Here is a 22,765-nt window from a genome sequence, read left to right as displayed (position 1 = left end):
TAAGCAGGAAGAACAGAAAAAAAAGTTTGAATATTTTCTCTCACTGGTTTTGAATATTGGCTTGAATTCTAGAATGAGTGGGCCTTGTGTGTGTGGTGACTGTGGGGGATGATACTAACCACGAGACGAGGTGTTGCGTTCCCTCATCCTGGGCTGAATGACGTTGGCCTCGATGGGGTAGACCACGCCCAGCTTGTCGTAGTCTGCGATGGTGAAGCGTCTTTGACTCTCCAGGTCCAGGAAGGAATTGGGCGACTCTGAACCCTTTGGTCTGATCTTACTGATGCTGGAGTAAGAGCTGATCTTACTCTCTCTGTGGACAGAAAATACTGATCAACATCAACGTCTCATTTCAAATAGCTGAGAGCACAAGGAGGGAAATCAAATGAGTAAAATGTGTTTTATGCTGTTGCTCAGTCCCTAACTAAATCAACAACCTGTTGAATATGATTCACCATCTGAACATGCAGCATACAGTGAGGGAAAAAAGTATTTGATCCCCTGCTGATTTTGTACGTTTGCCCACTGACAAAGAAATGATCAGTCTATAATTTTAATGGTAGGTTTATTTGAACAGAGAGAGAGACAGAATAACAACAACAAAATCCAGAAGAACACATGTCAAAAATGTTATAAATTGATTTAAATTTTAATGAGGGAAATAAGTATTTGACCCCCTCTCAATCAGAAAGATTTCTGGCTCCCAGGTGTCTTTTATACAGGTAACGAGCTGAGATTAGGAGCACACTCTTAAAGGGAGTGCTCCTAATCTCAATTTGTTACCTGTATAAAAGACACCTGTCCACAGAAACAATCAAACAATCAGATTCCAAACTCTCCACCATGGCCAAGACCAAAGAGCTCTCCAAGGATGTCAGGGACAAGATTGTAAACCTACACAAGGCTGGAATGGGCTACAAGACCATCGCCAAGCAGCTTGGTGAGAAGGTGACAACAGTTGGTGCGATTATTCGTAAATGGAAGAAACACAAAAGAACTGTCAATCTCCCTCGGCCTGGGTCTCCATGCAAGATCTCACCTCGTGGAGTTACAATGATCATGAGAACAGTGAGTTATCAGCCCAGAACTACACGGGAGGATCTTGTCAATGATCTCAAGGCAGCTGGGACCATAGTCACCACGAAAACAATTGGTAACACACTACGCCGTGAAGGACTGAAATCCTGCAGCGCCCGCAAGGTCCCCCTGCTCAAGAAAGCACATATACAGGCCCGTCTGAAGTTTGCCAATGAACATCTGAATGATTCAGAGGAGAACTGGGTGAAAGTGTTGTGGTCAGATGAGACCAAAATCGAGCTCTTTGGCATCAACTCAACTCGCCGTGTTTGGAGGAGGAGGAATGCTGCCTATGACCCCAAGAACACCATCCCCACTGTCAAACATGGAGGTGGAAACATTATGCTTTGGGGGTGTTTTTCTGCTAAGGGGACAGGACAACTTTACCGCATCAAAGGGACGATGGACAGGGCCATGTACCGTCAAATCTTGGGTGAGAACCTCCTTCCCTCAGCCAGGGCATTGAAAATGGGTCATGGATGGGTATTCCAGCATGACAATGACCCAAAACACACGGCCAAGGCAACAAAGGAGTGGCTCAAGAAGAAGCACATTAAGGTCCTGGAGTGGCCTAGCCAGTCTCCAGACCTTAATCCCATAGAAAATCTGTGGAGGGAGCTGAAAGTTCGAGTTGCCAAACGTCAGCCTCGAAACCTTAATGATTTGGAGAAGATCTGCAAAGAGGAGTGGGACAAAATCCCTCCTGAGATGTGTGCTAACTTGGTGGCCAACTACAAGAAACGTCTGACCTCTGTGATTGCCAACAAGGGTTTTGCCACCAAGTACTAAGTCATGTTTTGCAGAGGGGTCAAATACTTATTTCCCTCATTAAAATGCATATCAATTTATAACAGTTTTGACATGTGTTTTTCTGGATTTTTGTTTTGTTATTCTGTCTCTCACTGTTCAAATAAACCTACCATTAAAATTATAGATTGATCATGTCTTTGTCAGTTGGAAAACGTACAAAATCAGCAGGGAGGGAGAGAGAGAGAGACGGCGAGAGAGAGAGCGAGAGAGACGAAGGAGTCAGATGAAACAGAGGCTGTTGCATAATGTGTCTGCGGTGCGAGCGGAGCGGGATGAATGTGCTCTGTTGTAGGGGTTTATGGGTGTAAGGCGAGAGATCAGGGGGCTGAAACACACTCCTTATCCAGACCTCAAAGGCAGGAGAACAGAGCAGGAGAATGTAGCTAGAGAATCAAGGGCCGGCTATCTGTGGGCGCGTGGCTCCCTCAATGCAGGGTTACAGGGATCCACACATACGTCTAACTCACACTGAGGTGTAGGTTTAGGCCAGGAGTTTTTACAGAACCCAAAGTACTCTAGGCTTAGGACTAGGCCTGGTTAAATGCCTAGGAAAACCCCTGACCCTAGTGTATGGCAGTGATTGGAGAAGGGGGTGCAGGACTTACAGGGTTACACACCGTGGGGTGTAGGGTACCGAGGGGGGAGGGGGGATGTACAGGTCCAGGATGGCGGGTTTCTCCTTCTTGGTGGAGCTGTCTGTGGAACAACCTGGAGACTGGGGTTTGTTCAGGGAAGGGGTGCTCTAAAAATAAATAAATAAATAAATATATATATTTATACACACACACACAATCTGTCAGAAAATGCTCCCCTCATAGAACTTACTGTAAATGATTGTGGGAAAACGGCCAGCAGCATAGCTATGTCTCAAGAGGTGTCTACTTTTTAGAAAATCTACTAACTTGTTGGCAAGGAAGAGCGTTTCCCCCATATGTCACATCCTATAGTCTACTCTAGCTGATTACTTTTGTCTTTTTAAACTTCCAACATTCATCACCAAAATGGATGGTTGATTACCTCAATTGTCTGCTACTGTATTTACATTCCCTGGCAAAGGCATTTTAAACACTACTTGTTAGGAAAGAGGTGGATCATGACACATATGGCAGGTCCTACATTATAGCTGCATGCCTGTCTCTTTACATCTACAGTGCATTCAGAAAGTATTCAGACCCCTTCACTTTATCCACATTTTGTTATGTTACAGCCTTATTCTAAAATGGATGTAAAAAAATTTTTTCATCCTCATCAATCTACACACAATACCCCATAATAACAAAGCGAAAACAGGTTTTTAAAAACAGAAATACCTTATTTACATACACTACCGGTCAACAGTTTTAGAACACCTACTCATTCAAGGGTTTTTCTTTATTTTTTACTATTTTCTACATTGTAGAATAATAGTGAAGACATCAAAACTATGAAATAATACACATGTAATCATGTAGTAACCAAAAAAGTATTAAACAAATCAAAACATTTTATATTTGAGATTCTTCAAAGTAGCCACCCTTTGCTTTGATGACAGCTTTGAACACTCTTGGAATTCTCTCAACCAGCTTCATGAGGTAGTCACCTGGAATGTATTTCAATTAACAGGTGTGCCTTCTTAAAAGTTCATTTGTGGAATCGCTTTCCTCCTTAATGCGTTTGAGCCAATCAGTTGTGTTGTGACAAGGTAGGGGGGATATACAGAAGATAGCCCTATTTGGTAAAAGACCAAGTCCATATCATGGCAAGAACAGCTCAAATAAGCAAAGAGAAACGACAGTCTATCATTACTTTAAGACATGAAGGTCAGTCAATATGGAACATTTAAAGAACTTTGAAAGTTTCTTCAAGTGCAATCGCAAAAACCATCAAGAGCTATGATGAAACTGGCTCTCATGAGGACCGCCACAGGAATGGAAGACCCAGAGTTACCTCTGCTGCAGAGGATAAGTTCATTAGAGTTACCAGCCTCAGAAATTGCAGCCCAAATAAATGCTTCACAGAGTTCAAGTAACAGACACATCTCAACATCAACTGTTCAGAGTAGACTGTGTGAATCAGCCCTTCATGGTCAAATTGCTGCAAAGAAACCACTACTAAAAGGACACCAATAAGAAGAAGAGACTTGCTTGTACCAAGAAACACACGCAATGGACATTAGACCAGTGGAAATTTGTCCTTTGGTCTGGAGTCCAAATTGGAGATTTTTGGTTCCAACTTTGTGAGATGATCTCCAGATGTGTATTTCCCACCGTAAAAATGGAGGAGGAGGTGTTATGGTGTGGGGGTGCTTTGCTGGTGACACTGTCTGTGATTTATTTAGAATTCAAGGTACACTTAACCAGCATGGCTACCACAGCATTCTGCAGCGATACGCCATCCAATCTGGTTTGGGCTTAGTTTTTCAACAGGACAATGACCCAACACACCTCCAGGCTGTGTAAGGGCTATTTTACCAAGAAGGAGAGTGATGGAGTGCTGCATCAGATGACCTGGCCTCCACAATCCCCCGACCTCAACCAAATTGAGATGGTTCGGGATGAGTCGGACCGCAGAGTGAAGGAAAAGCAGCCAACAAGTGCTCAGCATGTGGGAACTCCTTCAAGACTGTTGGAAAAGCATTCCAGGTGAAGCTGGTTGAGAGAATGCCAAGACTGTGCAAAGCGGTCATCAAGGCAAAGGGTGGCTATTTGAAGAATCTCAAACATATTTTGATTTGTTTAACACTTTTTTGGTTACTACCCTGATTCCATATGTGTTATTTCATAGTTTTGACGTCTTCACTATTATTCTACAATGTAGAAAATAGTAAAAATAAAGAAAAACCCTTGAATGTTCTAAAACCTTTGACCGGTAGTGTAGGTATTCAGATCCTTTGCTATGAGACTCGAAATTGAGCTCAGTTGCATCCTGTTTCCATTGACCATCCTTGAGATGTTTCAACAACCTAATACCACCTGTGGTAAATTCAATTGGTTGGACATGATTTGGAAAGGCACACACCTGTCTATATAAGGTCCCACAGTTGACAGTGCATGTCAGAGCAAAAACCAAGCCATGAGGTCGAAGGAATTGTCCGTAGACCTCAGAGACAGGATTGTGTCGAGGCACAGATCTGGGGAAGGGTACCAAAACATTTCTGCAGCATTGAAGGTCCCCAAGATCACAGTGGCCTCCATCATTCTTAAATGGAAGAAATTTGGAACCACCAAGACTCTTCCTAGAAGAAACAAACTGAGCAATCGGGGGAGAAGGGCTTTGGTCAGAGAGGTGACCATGAACCCGATTGTCACTCTGACAGAGCTCCAGAGTTCCTCTGTGGAGATGGGAGAACCTTCCAAAAGGCCAACCATCTCTGCAGCACTCCACCAATCAGGCCTTTATGGTAGAGTGGCCAGACGGAAGCCACTCCTCAGTAAAAGGCACACAAGGTCTGATGAAACCAAGATTGAACTCTTTGGCCTGAATGCCAAGCGTCACATCTAGAGGAAACCTAGCACCATCCCTACGGTGAAGTAACCTCCCGAGTGGCGCAGTGGTCTAAGGCACTGCATCGCAGTGCTAGCTGTGCCACTAGAGATCCTGGTTCGAATCCAGGCTCTGCTGTAGCCGGCCGCAACCGGGAGACCAATGGGGCGGCGCACAATTGGCCCAGCGTCGTCCAGGGTAGGGGAGGGAATGGCCGGCAGGGAGGTAGCTCAGTTGGTAGAGCATGGCGTTTGCAATGCCAGGGTTGTGGGTTCGATTCCCACGGGGGGGCAGTATGAAAATAAAAAAGAATAATGTATGCACTAACTGTAAGTCGCTCTGGATAAGAGCGTCTGCTAAATGACGTAAATGTAAAAAAAATGTAAATGTGAAGCATGGTGGTGGTAGCATCATGTTGTGTGGGTGTTTTTCAGCAGCAGGGACTGGGAGACTAGTCAGGATCGAAGGAAACACGAACGGAGCAAAGTACAGAGAGATCCTTGATGAAAACCTGCTCCAGAGTGCTCAGGACCTCAGACTGGGGCGAAGGTTCACCTTCCAACAGGACAACGACCCTAAGAATACAACGCAGGAGTGGCTTCGGCACAAGTCTCTGAATGTCCTTGAGTGGCCCAGCCAGAGCCCGGACTTGAAACCGATAAAACATCTTAGGAGTGACCTGAAAATAGCTGTGCAGCGACGCTCCCCATCCAACCTGACAGAGCTTGAGAGGATCTGCAGAGAAGAATGGGAGAAATTCCCCAAATACAGGTGTGCCAAGCTTGTAGCGTAATACCCAAGAAGACTTGAGGCTGTAATCGCTGCCAAAGGTACTTCAACAAAGTACTGAGTAAAGGGTCTAAATACTTATGTAAATGTGATATTTCTGTTTTTTAATGTTGTTTTTTATAAATTTGCTAAACAAATAAGTAACCTGTTTTTGCTTTGTCATTATTGGGTATTGCGTGTAGATTGATGAGATGTTTTTTATTTTTATCAATTTTAGAATACGGCTGTAACGTAACAAAATGTGGAAAGAGTGAAGAAGTCTGAATAATTTCCTAATGCACTGTATACAACTCTATTTGGGGAATGGAAGGATTTTGAGGGGAATCCAAAATAGCTGCTGCAACATACATTTAAGAAACCATACTATTCTACCACAGCTATGGTGCCATTTTAAAACCACACTACTTGGTAAATTGACCATGTTCAGTTTCACTCTCCATCAAACAGATTAGATCCTGGTACGTCTACTCTCTCCTCCTCCTCCCCCTATAACCAGGATACCTGTAGAAACCAGTGTCACTCCTGAATCACTGTGTGCTCCATCATTGTTTAACACACTGACGCCTCTCTCTTATCATAAAACCCAAGACGTGGTGCTTTGATTCCTGACACCTTGTTCAAACACGGCGGTGAACAAGTCCAGAATGATCCGGTATCTTTGTGATGAGAGGTTCTTTGTTAAGTGAAACCAGCTCTGCTTTGATATCATGTGCTCTGATCTTCCCAGGGCAGAAGCAGCCTCCAGAGGCATGACAAGGCAGTGCCAGGACCAGAGCACAGGTCAGGTTACAACAGCGTATTGTTCCCTATGGAGCCTCAGTCACTGCAGTCAGGGCTCAGGTGCCTGGCTGTGGCTAAGAGCTCAGCCCGGTGCTAACTGTCCACATATGAGAGACTGGTGAATTGGATTACCATTACATAACGTTATTAACACAGGATTTCTCTGGACATTCTGAGACTTGATTCTCCTTGTCTCCACTAACACACATTTTGGAGGTTTTGACCTTCTCAAAAGAGGATGTACCCAAGCCCTTTGTGAGCTGAATCATTGAGCGGCCCATTGCGAGACTTGTCTTCTATGGAAGCTAGCTGACTAGCCGACCTAACCCACATAAATACAGCATGGATCACTGGGGATTCCCACCCTACACTACTGCCAGATGTTGATCTGGTTCTACAAACAACAACACATACACAAACCACTCTCAAAGCAGACATTTGTTCCCCTCTCTTCTATTCACCACTGAAGGAGATGCTAGCTCCTGTCTCTGCAGACTGACTCACAGACTGCTGGCTACCGCCACTGATGACCCAGTCTGAGTGACATCATCATCACTGTGTGAGTACAGTAGTTGTTGTCCTCAGCCCTGCAGCCCTCTCTCTGGGTGGTTCTTACACTTGTCTAGGCTTGTTACAATCAAACACATCTCCCTACGCCCTCATAAGGCACATTTAACAAAAGGTAATATGAACAATAACAATCACACTGCCTTAGTTAGTACATGAAAGTAAAAGATGAAGGGGTTTAGAATGTGCACCTGCGCCATGGGCGGTTTCCAACGCATGTTCTTGAGAGGGGCCGGTGTGAACCCGCAGGATCCTGTAGGCCTCTTCTTCAGCAGTAGGACTACACCTTTAGGATCCTCTCTCAGCTTCCCCACCAGGTTCTTTAGCTGCCAGCCCACCTGACACAACACAGCGTCAGCATATCACTGTACCATCACAGCCAAGGTCAGCAATATATCCTTCTGTAGCTGTGTAGTGAACTGCAAGGGTTTTACATGAACGTTTGAGCCGTGCAGTCTCAACCCTTCTATAGCACTGTAGTCAATTGGAGGAGTAGTGTGTGTGACACGTGTTGGATATAACAGGTGCTGGGTGCTCACCACTGTCTGCTGGTTGACCTGGATCACCTCGTCACCTCCATGGATCTTCCTCGTCATGTCCGCCGGGGACTGACATCACAGAGGAGAAGATTAGTCTACCAACAGACACCATCTACATGTAATATTAGCTCCTGGATAATTCACATTGATCTGTGATTGCTTTATCGTCAGAAGTGCCACGTATGGGCTTGTTACGAAACAGACCCACTTCATAAGCCCGTGAGGAAATGTTCGATTGATATAATTCTGACTACACAACACAAACATCCTCTTTATGAATGGGTTGTCACATTATCATAAGCCCCTGAGGAAATATTCGTTCGATATAATTCTGACTACACAACACAAACATCCTCTTTATGAATGGGTTGTCACATTATGCATGTCACATTTTGCATGAGAATGTCAAAGCAATTAATGAGTCATGATATATGATGAATTAGGGTTTGATTAATGACGGACGGCGTGATAATTAGGCTGTAATAGCTAGCGCTGCCACATTACACAGTGTCCCTCTGTAGGAGGATGTTTTACTGTTGAAGTTTGTGATTCTTAAATGGATGACGGAGATGGGAACAGCTATATTATTCAACCCCTACACTACTCCTTCCCTCTCTCCACTGCTTGATAAGAAACACATTTACACTGGTATCCTAGCTCTGTGGCAAACAATAATGCACTCGACCACCCTTAGAATGGGAGGAGGAGGGCAGGGTGGGTTGGAAAGAAGACGTACTGTTTGAAGCCCACCCTTAACCGTCTCCAGTGGTGGAAAAAGTACCAATTGTCATACTTGAGTAAAAGTAAAGATACCTTAATAAAAAATAACTCAAGTAAATTGGAAAGTCACCCAGTAAAATACTACTTGAGTAAAAGTCTAAAAGTATTTGGCTTTAAATATACTTTAAGTATCAAAAGTAAATGTAATTGCTAAAATATACTTAAGTATCAAAAGTAAAAGTATAACTCATTTCAAATTCCTTATATTAAGCAAACCCGACGGCACGATTTTCTTGTTTTTAAAATGTATGGATAACCAGGGGCACACTCCAACACTCAGATATAATTTACAAACTAAGGATGTGTGTTTAGTGAGTCCGCCAGATCAGAGGCAGTAGGGATGACCAGGGATGTTCTCATGATAAGTGTGTGAATTAGACTATTTTCCTATCCTGCTAAGTATTCAAAATGTAACGAGTACTTTTGTGTAAGGAAAAATGTATGGAGTAAAAAGTGAATTTTGTTTTTTAGGAATGTAGTGAAGTAAAAGTAGTCAAAAATATAAATAGTAAAGTAAAGTACAGATACACCCAAAAACTACTTAAGTAGTACTTTAAAAGTATTTTTACTTAAGTACTTTACACCACTGACTGTCTCCCCATCAAAACTTGGCACATGGCAACTAGTGTTTACGCATAACATTATACCAACTGGATTTATATTGAAACATGTAGATAAGACTGGTGGAAATTTAGAGAATGGCATGTTCACCAGGATGGTGTTCACAAGGACGGTGTGTTCACTAGGACGGCACGTTCACTAGGAAGGTGCGTTCACTAGGATATACTCATGTGTTCCTCTGTGGCCACCATACTTACATGCTCTGTGGTGCCCGTGATGACATGAAGTCCATCATAGGTAGATTTGATGTACATACCCTGTAGAAATATGAACATGAATTAGCATTTGTGAGACAGTTGTGAGACAGTTTGAACTTGTAAGAAAGTTGAGGAGCACTAGACACTTTTGAGCTAGTAGTCCAGACACATTGAGCTAGTGGTCCAGACACATTGAGCTAGTGGTCCAGACACATTGAGCTAGTGGTCCAGACACATTGAGCTAGTGGTCCAGACACATTGAGCTAGTGGTCCAGACACATTGAGCTAGTGGTCCAGACACATTGAGCTAGTGGTCCAGACACATTGAGCTAGTGGTCCAGACACATTGAGCTAGTTGTCCAGACACATTGAGCTAGTGGTCCAGACACATTGAGCTAGTGGTCCAGACACATTGAGCTAGTAGTCCAGACACATTGAGCTAGTAGTCCAGAAACATTGAGATAGTAGCCCAGAAACATTGAGCTAGTGGTCCAGAAACATTGAGCTAGTGGTCCAGACACATTGAGCTAGTGGTCCAGACACATTGAGCTAGTGGTCCAGACACATTGAGCTAGTGGTCCAGACACATTGAGATAGTAGTCCAGACACATTGAGCTAGTGGTCCAGACACACTGAGCTAGTAGTTCAGTGGGTTTGGGGTTAAACTGAGAGCAGGCAGGATTCCTCACCAGTCCCTCCCCAGGCTTAAGGTTGTTGAGCTGAACTTCATCCAAGCATGCCGATTGGCTCATCAGAGGGTCAGAGGTGGTCCTCACGGTCTGGTCACAGATGCTGTTCAGAACCTTTGACTGCAACGAGACAGATCGGAGGAAACCCATTTAAGCAACGCAAGAAAACCAAACAAACAACCCAAAGAAAGAAAACAAAATTGAATGGAATCTCATGAATCCATCTCATCTCATCTCGTTGCCTCTTCCAGTGACTCGATGTGCTTTCCCGATGGCTGAGATTACATGACCAACCCAGTAATGTAATGTCCTGTTACGTGACTGTGATTCTATAGCTACCGCCTGTCACCTAAGAGGTGTTGTTTCTGTGACTGTCAGTGTTGAGTCAGTGTTATAGGGGTGGGCTGGCAGGTCGGCCAGGCAGTCTGGTGACAAGAGCAGCCAGTCACTCTGGGGCAATTATCCCACTCCACCAGGGAAGAGGAGGGGGGAGACTAGGGGTGAGGGTCATTAACGTGCGATTAGCTGGTTCCACAGCTTCAGATATAGCACTGAGAACATGCAGGTCTCTAATGCTTCCCCTCACTCCCTGCCTACCTCCCCTCTTCTCCATTCTAGGTCATTATGGACAATCTCACCACCTTGTCATCATTAGTGGGGGCATGTTAGTGATGCTCTGAGAATAAATAACTTTTTCTTCTCAGGTGAGTAACAAGCATCATGCCTGAACACTCAACACATTTGTGCTTACATACAGATGCGCACGCGTTAAACCAACTGACGCGCTGAACCAACCTTATTTTAGCTCTAATTGAATTTTCTGTTGACCACACAAGTCTATAACTAGATCCCTTGACAGGAATTTGTAAACAAACAAGAATCAGTGAAATGCTACTCACACGCTTCAGAATATTCACCAATGATAGGGACCAGGCTATAACTAGAAGAGTTTTTCTGAGGCAGTTACTTGAACAACAAGTTCGACATGGAGAAGACTTCTAAACAGTGTAGAGATTGAGATCTAGCTACTGTGTGTGTGTCTGCAGCAGAGTTCACCGACGGTGTCTGAGAGGGAGGAAGTTCAGTGTCAGCTGTAGAACCTGGAGTGTCAGGGACAGGAAACACTGATTGATGGCCGGGGCATATTTTAGCTGCCTTTACCAGAGGGCCCAAGCCCCTGCCTGCACTATTAACTCTGAGAGGGAGACTGCGCTGAAAGCATGCCACCTAATCTCCATATAAAGCATTAGAGTTCAACATCTACCCAAACGTTCAAACAGACTTTACCAGAGTGCTCCCATTGAAAGTGGAAACTCATTCTAAAGTTTACATGAGAAAACAAAACAAGGAGGAGAGATATACTTACAACTTCCAGGATCTTTTCTTCCATCTCGTAAACACCGCAGTCCTGTGGAGGAGGAGAGACAGATGTTAGATAGGCTGCCTTCTCAATACTCCATCAACACACAGGAAGAGGTTCTTTCCCTGCAAAGATAGTAAATAAAAACTAAGTATAGTGAGTCAGTAAATATTATGCAATCAAAGATCCAGATATAGGACTATGGGAGATGGAGATTGGCCTCAAATAAATAGCTTTCTGAGTCAAATTACATCTCCATATAAACTTGGGGACAATATAATTGCATAACGTGGTGTGGGGTTACAGTAAACTATAGAGCAGTGGAAATAAAGGAACCTTGCATCTAGAAAACACAACTTGGAGAGGAGGAGGCAAAGTGTTACATTGTAGAAACCATATCCTCCAACTTCAAGATGACCAAAAACCCCTCTCCAATCACATATCATACTATTTTAGTTTTTTAATTGACTTCAGGTTCCCATGCATTTGATCCTCTAACTTTTTATCCTCTATCACCTTTTGATGGCCTGGTACTGTCCCATCTCAAAACAATCACTGATGCCTCCCTCAACCCGGTGCAGTTGGCCTCCAGAGCTAACAGGTCTGTGGACGACACAGTCAACATGGGCCTACACTACATCCTCAAACAACTGGATAACCCAAAGACATATGCAAGGATATTGTTTGTGGACTTTAGCTCTGCGTTCAATAACATCATCCCAGAACTGCTACAAGACATACTCTCCCAGCTGAATGTGTCCAGCTCCATCAGTCAGTGGATCACTGACTTCCTGACCAACAGGACACAACACGTGAAGCTGGGAAAACACCTTTCAGACTCTTTATCCCTCAGCACCAGAGCGCCACAAGGATGCGTGCTCTCACCTCTACACCAATGACTGCACCTCCAACAACGCATCTGTCAAACTACTAAAGTTTGCAGATGATCCAACTCTGGTCGGTCTCAACACTGACGGCGATGAGTCCATGTACCGTGGAGAGGTCGACCGGCTGGTGGCCTGGTGCAGTCGCAATAACCTGGAACTATACACAGACAAAACCGTGGAGATGGTGGTTAACTCCCCACCACCTCCCCCTCGAGATTAATGGCTCAGGTGAATCATAAAAATTCCTGGGGACCATCATCTCCCACAACCTCGAGTGGGAGGACAATGTCACAGCGGTCACCAAGAAGGCACACAAGCGGATGTACTACATTGCCGACCTCTCATGACCAAAACCTCCAGCCATCTGAAAAGTGTATTCCCCGGGCAGTGGCCCGCACCAACCGACCATCTGGCCCATAGAGACTGAATTACTATGCACTCTATGCTGCACACCACATCAAGCCATCTCTGAACTGTACACAAAATAACTGCACTATACTGCATTTGCACTCTGTTCATCTCTCTGCATTTAGATATTCATACTGACACTGTAAATCCACTGTATATCAACCGTATAGCCACAGTATATCAACCGTATAGCCACTGTATATCAACCGTATAGCCACTGTATATCAACCGTATAGCCACTGTATATCAACCGTATAGCCACTGTATATCAACCGTATAGCCACTGTATATCAAACGTATAGCCACTGTATATCAACCGTATAGCCACTGTATATCAACCGTATAGCCACTGTATATCAACCGTATAGCCACTGTATATCAACCGTATAGCCACTGTATATCAACCGTATAGCCACTGTATATCAACCGTATAGCCACGGTATATCAACCGTATAGCCACTGTATATCAACCGTATAGCCACTGTATATCAACCATATAGCCACTGTATATCAACCATATACAGTGGGGAAAAAAAAGTTGTTTTCCCCACTGTGCAAGTTCTCCCACTTAAAAAGATGAGAGAGGCCTGTAATTTTCATCATATGTACACGTCAACTATGACAGACAAACTGAGGAAAAAAAATCCAGAGAATCACATTGTAGGATTTTTAATGAATTTATTTGCAAATTATGGTGGAAAATAAGTATTTGGTCACCTACAAACAAGCAAGATTTCTGGCTCTCACAGACCTGTAACTTCTTCTTTAAGAGGCTCCTCTGTCCTCCACTCGTTACCTGTATTAATGGCACCTGTTTGAACTTGTTATCAGTATAAAAGACACCTGTCCACAACCTCAAACAGTCACACTCCAAACTCCACTATGGCCAAGACCAAAGAGCTGTCAAAGGACACCAGAAACAAAATTGTAGACCTGCACCAGGCTGGGAAGACTGAATCTGCAATAGGTAAGCAGCTTGGTTTGAAGAAATCAACTGTGGGAGCAATTATTAGGAAATGGAAGACATACAAGACCACTGATAATCTCCCTCGATCTGGGGCTCCACGCAAGATCTCACCCCGTGGGGTCAAAATTATCACAAGAACGGTGAGCAAAAATCCCAGAACCACACGGGGGGACCTAGTGAATGACCTGCAGAGAGCTGGGACCAAAGTAACAAAGCCTACCATCAGTAACACACTACGCCGCCAGGGACTCAAATCCTGCAGTGCCAGACGTGTCCCCCTGCTTAAGCCAGTACATGTCCAGGCCCGTCTGAAGTTTGCTAGAGTGCATTTGGATGATCCAGAAGAGGATTGGGAGAATGTCATATGGTCAGATGAAACCAAAATATAACTTTTTGGTAAAAACTCAACTCGTCGTGTTTGGAGGACAAAGATTGCTGAGTTGCATCCAAAGAACACCATACCTACTGTGAAGCATGGGGGTGGAAACATCATGCTTTGGGGCTGTTTTTCTGCAAAGGGACCAGGACGACTGATCCGTGTAAAGGAAAGAATGAATGGGGCCATGTATCGTGAGATTTTGAGTGAAAACCTCCTTCCATCAGCAAGGGCATTGAAGATGAAACGTGGCTGGGTCTTTCAGCATGACAATGATCCCAAACACACCACCCGGGCAACGAAGGAGTGGCTTCGTAAGAAGCATTTCAAGATCCTGGAGTGGCCTAGCCAGTCTCCAGATCTCAACCCCATAGAAAATCTTTGGAGGGAGTTGAAAGTCTGTGATGCCCAGCGACAGCCCCAAAACATCACTGCTCTAGAGGAGATCTGCATGGAGGAATGGGCCAAAATACCAGCAACAGTGTGTGAAAACCTTGTGAAGACTTACAGAAAACGTTTGACCTGTGTCATTGCCAACAAAGGGTATATAACAAAGTATTGAGAAACTTTTGTTATTGACCAAATACTTATTTTCCACCATAATTTGCAAATAAATTCATTAAAAATCCTACAATGTGATTTTCTGGATTTTTTTTCTTCTCATTTTGTCTGTCATAGTTGACGTGTACCTATGATGAAAATTACAGGCCTCTCTCATCTTTTTAAGTGGGAGAACTTGCACAATTGGTGGCTGATTAAATACTTTTTTCCCCCCACTGTAGCTCTATGCTCACTACTTAGTTGTATATAATGTATGTAAACTTTGCTTAAACTCTGCGGTCTGTATTCTGTCTCTAAATGTTGTCCATCACCAGCAACACCACATCACCAAGTACAATTCTGAGTATTTGTAAATGTACTTGGCGAATAAAGGTGATTCCGAGTGATAGGTATGCAAGTTTCTCCTGCTGTAACAGTAGCTCCTGTGTGACTACCAGGGAACAGGAGAAGCCGGGAACATCCTACAGTAACCAGCCACAGACAGAAGCCCCTCAGCCCTGGCCCTATCCCAGGATCCTCCTTCCCTTCCCAGACTGTAGCTGGGACTGCCTGGGCTCAAAGCTGATATAACAGCCTCGCCAGAAAGCTGGGGGACTGGAGGGTCCCGGTGGTGAAAGGACCCCTGCTCAGAGGGGGCCACTGTTACTGAGCCACTGCTGTGGCTCCCCTGCCTGGCTATGGCATGGCCTCTCTGCAGTGAATGTCCCAAAAGGCAGCTGTCCCGCAACTGAGTTAATAACTTATGGAGTCAGACAGGTCAGTGACTTATGTTGAGGTGTCAGGGACAACCATTGGTCACTGCCACTGTGGTGCTCAATGTCAACAAACAAGAACTTGAGGAGCCAGGATTTGTCTCCTCGTAGTAAAGTTGTTGTGTGTGGACATTATTGTCCACAAAGGCAGCTCTGTTGCTCTTTGTAAATCCTTTGTGCAGACAACGTATGGGAGACGACTGACCATTTCCATATTCCCCTGGCCCAAGGGGGAGGAGAATCTGTGTGCAAATGCACTTGGCTTGTCAGCCCATTGTTGTGTTTGAATGGACAAGATTTGCCAGCTTATCTTTGAAAACCACGGAGGCGGACTACAGCAGAGAACTGGTTTGTCCTTTAGGGACAGGAGTTTCTTTCTCTCTCTAGAATCATCTTATGATCTGCACTGAGCTGAGTGTTGTCTTTTGGGATACTGATGCACATATAAAACTATATTTTTCTTTAACTAGAGAAACCACCAGAACAAACATGGAGGAAAACTAATAAGCATAAAATACGTTGGTTTCAGTTTTGGTACCAAAACACAATGTTTCCCCTCAATTACTTTCCAACACGGCCAAGGATGTGCAGTGGTTTTAGAAGGAATTTGGCATGACCTCCATCACAAACTGGTACATATTTTTGCCATAAATAGGTCTATATTTGGATGACTACATCAAGCTGAAATGCATTTTACATGCCAAAAACGGATATGCTAAAAAGACAGATTTAGTAGGTTTGAGGTCAAAAACATTTACTAACAGTATCATAATATGCTTCAGATTGTATTTGTGTAAACTGTGCCAAACTTCTTTCTTACATGCAGACTGTTTTATATCAAAAGTAGCAAATGATCACATAATGTGAATATAATGCTCTTTGGCATAATCTCTTTCAGATCTGTGTTTTTTGACACAATCCCTTGAAGCATCAAACTATCAAAAACAGAACAGAAGCAGTCTTCATACCTAAGCCATATAGAAACCAAGATCAGAGGGAAAGACTGAGGAAAGGTTCCCTGGGTAAAGCAGCGAATCCTCAGCCTCCTCATGCCAGCAGACTGGGATCAGATGACTCCCCAGACGGCCCTGCAGCCTTTGATCTGTAACCAGAGACAATTTGTCCAGCCGAGCGATGAAGTGGCAAAAAGAGAAGACTGCTGGCACACCAGTTCAACAAGGAGCCGGTTATACAGCTGACCAGACTGGACAGATGAGAACAGGATCTTACAGAACAAGAAATCAAAACACCATGTGAGGACTCAGACCTGCCCTCCAGACATCCCTTCCTCCTACAATCTTTCTCCACCTCATCACTCAGTGTTACCCACACCTTGTTTGACCCTTTATGCAGAAGCCAGAGCTCTGACTTTACGGGTCAGATGAGATGGCTGCAATGGCTGCATGTTGGCTGTTTTATTGCTGTGCTCTATTGTGTGTATATACATTGAGTTCATTCAGGCATCCTAAAAGCTCTGTTCTTGGCGAAGGTTCATGAACAGGCTGTGTAACCTCATGAAGCATGCCCACACCATAAAATCACAGTGATACTTCCCCTCAATACCTGCCTGGTCTTTCATCAGACAAACACCTCCCCGAAATCTATCGGGAGAGTTCAGGAGTGTCTAAAGACTATGTGAGATACACTGGTCTATGAGAGCATTGGAGGCATCTTTCTGCATGTGTCTATGACAGCATAAGGTGGCCCCTGGGTGGACTGAAGACATATCCACCTGGGTCTCTCACACAGCTGAGTGCCATGGAGGCCAAGGTGTCTGCTACAGTACACCACAGCAAAGCTGTGGAGCACAAGGCTCACGCCACACAAAAACAATTCACTTCAAACGCCTTTGTGGGAAATGTCTCTGTGCTTGGGTCTTTAACTGGCTTCGTTTGTTTTCTTTCAGAGCTGACTCTTACATAACCAGTTTGGACAACAAACTGGAAATATTAATTCTAGAAATATGATAAAAATAGATCTTAACAACCTGACAACCCATGGTCAAATCAAACACACATTTAACCTGGAATGATGTTCGCTGATTTGCTGCTTTTAAGGTGAGGTAAACATCTAATAAGTGTCAGTGAAGGAGACCACCGTACCACCTCCTCAACCCACTGTGCATTAATCCTCCACAGGATGTACACACAGAAAGTAGACTCTCCCGCTGTGAACATCTTGCAGCAGGCAAATAGGAACCACATGGCCGCAGGGAATAATGCAGCCCGCATAATGTTGGCAGATGCTTTTTAAAGAGCGCCAGAGGTTTTCATTAAAGTGTAAACGCAGTGGCTGCGATTGCCGTTAAACACCACCATGGTTGGGGGGGGGGGTGTCTCCTCATTAGCTAACCTTAGGAGGAAACCACAAACAAAACAGCAGAAGCAGGCTGCGATGTTCATAACCCCCTGCTCTTCTACTTAATCCTACATGTGATCCTACATGTGTCTGCCCTCAGGCTAGTCTGCCCTGAGTGGAAAGAGCTATGGGGTGATTTTTCCAGTGGCAAGCTGCACGTGCACTGTTGAGAGGGAGCTGGAGCAAGAGAGAGGGGTAGAGAAAAAGGGAGAGAGGGGAGGGAGAGCCAGCGAGAGAGCGTGCCGACCTGTTGAACTGTGGTGGTGAGGTCCAGACACAGCTGAATGATCTTATTCTTGGTGGTGGTGAAGTCACTGATCCCAGTCAGGGGCGTCCTGCAACGAGAGAGAAGAGAAAAGATTGAGAGGCCATTTTATCATGACATCCTAAGGTCCAGGTCATGTCCCTGACCGTACTGAAATGCGATAAGGGAGTAAATATCACAGTGGGACAACAGCGTGACATGGAGCCACCTCTAGGAGGCTGTTAATAGGGAAAACAACAGTACTGGTGAACCTTGCTCTGCTTTGCGTGTGCCTGGGATAGAAGGCAATGGTTGGAAGGAACACAGTCTGTCTCCATGTAAGTGCCTCCTTCTCCATTCCTTCTCTCAAATACGCACCCCTGAACTCCAAAACACATCTCCCTACCGCTAGCCCCTCAACACCATGCCACCCCCAAATATGCTGGGAGAACTCATCACATTACACTTTTGATCTGGAAACAAACCTCCGAAAACAACAAATCCTTTCAGCTGTGAAGGTCAACATGGTGACATGAATACTACTACCTTCAATAAATACTACTTTTGGTTTAGTTTTAACTGACAGATGGGGAGAGAGTGATTGTTAAAACAAATGCTATGAAAATAATCAGCATTGTACATGAGCAGTAGAGTATGTGGAGATTATTGATGATTGATTCTTACAGCTCATCTGGATATTCTCTTGACAATGACTAGACAGAGGTAGAGGAAACCCACCAGACTGTATCCAATTTCATTTATATGTCCTCAAACCCTTTCTAGAAGGCTCTCCTGAGAGAGAAGAGCTGTGTTTCTGGTATAGTCTGTAGAGGCTGAGGAGAAACCAATGCCTGTATTGTGTAGCGTAGCAGCATATTCTAGTCATGAGGTGATTCAGTGAGCTTAATGACTCCTAAGGAAATGCTAACATTACAGCTAACCCCAATGGTAGTCCGGGAGCTTGAATGTATATAGCAGATTTTATGTAGCTAGGACAGCTATGCAAAGTTACCATGGTAACCCTACTCTGTACATACAAATAGAGTACACTGAATGGTTTTTTTCTCGGGGTGACAGAATGCTGTGCGAGGCCTTACCTGTCCAGCCAGGCCAGGAGACTCTTGGCAGCTCCGATGAGCTCCACCACGGAGGTGAGGAAGTCGTTGGGGGGTTTCCTGGAGGTGCTGCCGTTGTATGTCGGACTCTTCCTGCGGTCTGACGTGGACATGTGCAGGCTGTTGGTGGCCACTCTCATCCTCACCACCAGACCCTTCAGGTTGTCTGTCTCCACTCCGTAGTTCTGAGAGGGGAAGAAAGAACAGAAGTTGAGCTTGAGATAGATATATCAAAGTTATAGTTTTAGTCATAAAATAATGTGTATGTTACGGTGATTACAGTTCACGTCAAATACATTTTTGGGACAAAGCATTCCTGATCGGAACTGATTTTCCAGATTTTTACGGCTCTGGATTTCATTTCACAGACAAACATGTTTCCTGCAGTGTAAATGTGGGTTATTAATTGTGATGTGCTAAGATACACATGATTTAAGAGGCCATGTCTCTACCGGCACCTCTGGGGTGAAATTCCCCTGCATTCTTCAGGCACGTCTGGCTCAACCCTCGGGAGGGAGGCGTGCACGGTGCACATGCCATCACCTGATTCCCATCAAGCAAGCAAAGTTGACATTCCTGAGCCAGTAAGTGAGGGCAGAAGCGTAAGTTGAGGGCAGAAGCGTAAGTTGAGGGTAGAAGCGTAAGTTGAGGTCAGAAGCGTAAGTTGAGGGCAGAAGTGTAAATTGAGGGCAGAAGCGTAAGCCTGGCCCCAGATCTGTATGTGCTTAGGCTACTGCTTTGTCTACTGTTTATTCCTACTGCCCTTACAACCCTGACCTCACCGAGCTGCTCCAGGGGAAGTGATTAGGCACATGATTGACTAACACACCCAACCTAGTTATTACTTCCAACTGCGTAGAAAGATATTTCCTCTATTGAGTTTATGACCCTGAAAATACCTATAATATATAATGCCTACTAATGGCCAAAGAAATCCCTTATTTGAGGCCAAAGTTATGTCCTGTACCTGCCCTATGGCCCTAGCTCTGCTCTGCCTACAGGGATACTCCCCTGTGTATTTTCACTAAACAGCCCCACATAGCTAACATATTTTGTATGACATAAAGCTTTAGATGTACATTAACAGTTTTGTTAGTACAGTATGAGCAGGCCAAGTTGCATTTCTTTACGTAAGCATCCGCAGAGCCTCACAAAGCCTTCTCTGTCATAGCGTATAGCTACAGTTTGTCATATGGTGAGTTTATCACCTAGGGGACTGTGCAGTACATTTCACTGCGAGCACTGTGTCTGATCTCAGGGAGCATGGGATTGAACACTGACCTATGGTCAGGTTCAGACTAATGCTCTCATCAAACATCATGATGGCCACATTCATCATGACCTCAGTCAGCTGCCGGCTCTGCTTAGTGTAGCGCTGCATTAAAAACACTTCTGTGTGGCTTAATTTAGGATGGCTTAATTTAGCAACTAATCCTGGCAACTCACGCACGCTCCACTTAAATATTGCGGAAAGAATGTGTTTGGAGTGGAGCGCTAGTTAAATGAGACGAGAGGGGGGTAGCCTAATCTCCTGTTCTGGCAAATATCAGCTCACATGGTGTTGCATCCCTGCCAGCCTTGCTGGCCTCAGCCTGACTGGCACGCTAACGGCTAAACACGCTAGTGCAGAAAATAGCCTGCGCTTGCTCGGCCCTGCTCCACACTGAGGAAACCTGCAAGTGATCAGCGGCTAACTCCACTCAGCTGCCGTTTTATATCAGGAGCATTTACTCAGGAACTGATTATATATTACTTACCTCATCCTAAAGTCGTCCCCACGGAGCTGCATGGGGCTGAGGCAGCAGCCAAATGTGCAAACTGACAGAGCATGTTAAATTTCCTCAATCTCAGTTGGTAAATCAAACATCCAAACGTCTCTTTCAGAGGTCCACCGAGACACGAAGAGCCTTTGAGGTCATAATGGGAATCTCATGAACCTTAAGCAGATTTATACCAGGAGAAGAGATGGAGAGAAGGTGCATATAAATATCTCAGAGGCTCTGAAACCCCACACTCGTCCATGAAAAGACACAGCAACTGTGTTGAACCAAAACAGTGTGGCTTTGACAATAAGCCGTGGAGAGCCAATCAACATCAAACAGCACTGCTGGCTTTGTCATTGGTGGGCCAATAACACACAGAAACACCAGCTCTGACTGGTATGCAGATGTTTAACACCTCTTTGTTCCATAGCTGTGGCAACTTATAGGAACAGGGACCAGGTAAATAATGTGTGTTTCAAATCAAATTCACTCCATTTCAAAGTGACTGTTGGGAGCAGGATCTGCTTGGGCCTACAGATAGGTCCTGTCTCCTGACAAGTGTCCTCAGGAGACCCGAGGAGAGCTATCACAACACAGGTTCTTCTGGACCCTCACCGCAGGGGCCCCCACGATACGCTTCACCTGACACGACCAGAGGAACACGGCAGGAACACGGCCCAATATGGGCGTTCCCACAGCCCTCCACAACAGACAGGGGGGTGTTGCCAGACCTGTCTATCAGCCAGGTGGGGGCCCACATCTGTTTCCTGCTCCTGAGGAGATAGGTACGCTCCTCCAGGGGACAGGTCCACAGTGGACAGTAAAACACCAATCACAGCAGTTTCCACACACTACTTGGCTGCTGCGTCTTTAATATCTATTCCATGGCTCTGGAAGACAATATGTGGGCTCTTTCTTCTCCTGTGAGCAGGCCACTGGGGTTCCAAAGAAAATCAGAGGTGTTGGGTTTCAAGATGGGTCTCTGCAGAAGTCATCATGGTTTTGACTTGAGAGTCCCAGTTTGATTAATCAACATGTTCTTCGTCCGTCTCCAGAGACCAGTTCGCTCTGATGGCTTTTGCCTGGTGTGAGCTGTAATCTGAGCGGTACTGAAGGGCTACGGTAAATCAGCCTGTCTAACATCCTGTTGAGGGGGAGGAACTCTATGAGAGTCAAGCTAAGACATGTGATACAAGGTTCTACTCATTTATAAGATGAGAACAAATACACGGTACTGACGTAAGAACATGCTCTCCAAGAGTATTCAACAGAAACAGAGAAGGTTCAGACCATCTCATGGCCATCTCCTGACCATCTACCCTGTGGCTCCACGACCAGTACAGGGGATATCCTGTCTACCCTGAAAAGGACTGTTGTGTGACCACAAAGAGAAGAGTTGGACTTGAACCATTTGACCCCACAGCAGAGAGAAACTAATGAGGGGGGAATTGGCTGGCGACAGTGTGTGAGTGCGAGGGGGTCTCTTGTTTGTCGGCTGTGTGTTCCCCTCATAAGCCGTGACCTCTCCCGCGGGGCCAGTGAGAGAGAGAGGCCTCTCTGTTAATAAGTAGGGATGGGCACGGTTATTTGAATATCCGAACTGACGTTAGTATTCTATTACTTGTGAGAGTATTAATTTTTATGAAAAGGCTTGGTCTAAAAT

General features: G+C 44.8%; 1 protein-coding gene across 1 annotated transcript in view; it reads right to left on the bottom strand.

Annotated features, from left to right (window-relative positions):
• LOC121539166 (connector enhancer of kinase suppressor of ras 3-like) overlaps positions 1–22,765 on the bottom strand; it is a 78,965-nt gene that overhangs the window by 30,917 nt on the left and 25,283 nt on the right. Inside the window, exons 3-11 of the mRNA XM_041847469.2 lie at positions 19,322–19,524; positions 18,228–18,315; positions 11,678–11,719; positions 10,312–10,431; positions 9,623–9,682; positions 8,025–8,093; positions 7,677–7,823; positions 2,493–2,629; positions 120–313 (exon numbers count right to left, since the gene is read on the bottom strand). Coding sequence (XP_041703403.2) covers positions 120–313; positions 2,493–2,629; positions 7,677–7,823; positions 8,025–8,093; positions 9,623–9,682; positions 10,312–10,431; positions 11,678–11,719; positions 18,228–18,315; positions 19,322–19,524 — 1,060 coding nt within the window. The remainder of the gene's footprint in view (positions 1–119; positions 314–2,492; positions 2,630–7,676; positions 7,824–8,024; positions 8,094–9,622; positions 9,683–10,311; positions 10,432–11,677; positions 11,720–18,227; positions 18,316–19,321; positions 19,525–22,765) is intronic.

The sequence above is a fragment of the Coregonus clupeaformis genome, chromosome 25, assembly GCF_020615455.1.
Source record: "Coregonus clupeaformis isolate EN_2021a chromosome 25, ASM2061545v1, whole genome shotgun sequence".
In the NCBI taxonomy this organism is placed as follows: domain Eukaryota; kingdom Metazoa; phylum Chordata; class Actinopteri; order Salmoniformes; family Salmonidae; genus Coregonus; species Coregonus clupeaformis.
This window is presented reverse-complemented; position numbering and strand designations above follow the sequence as displayed.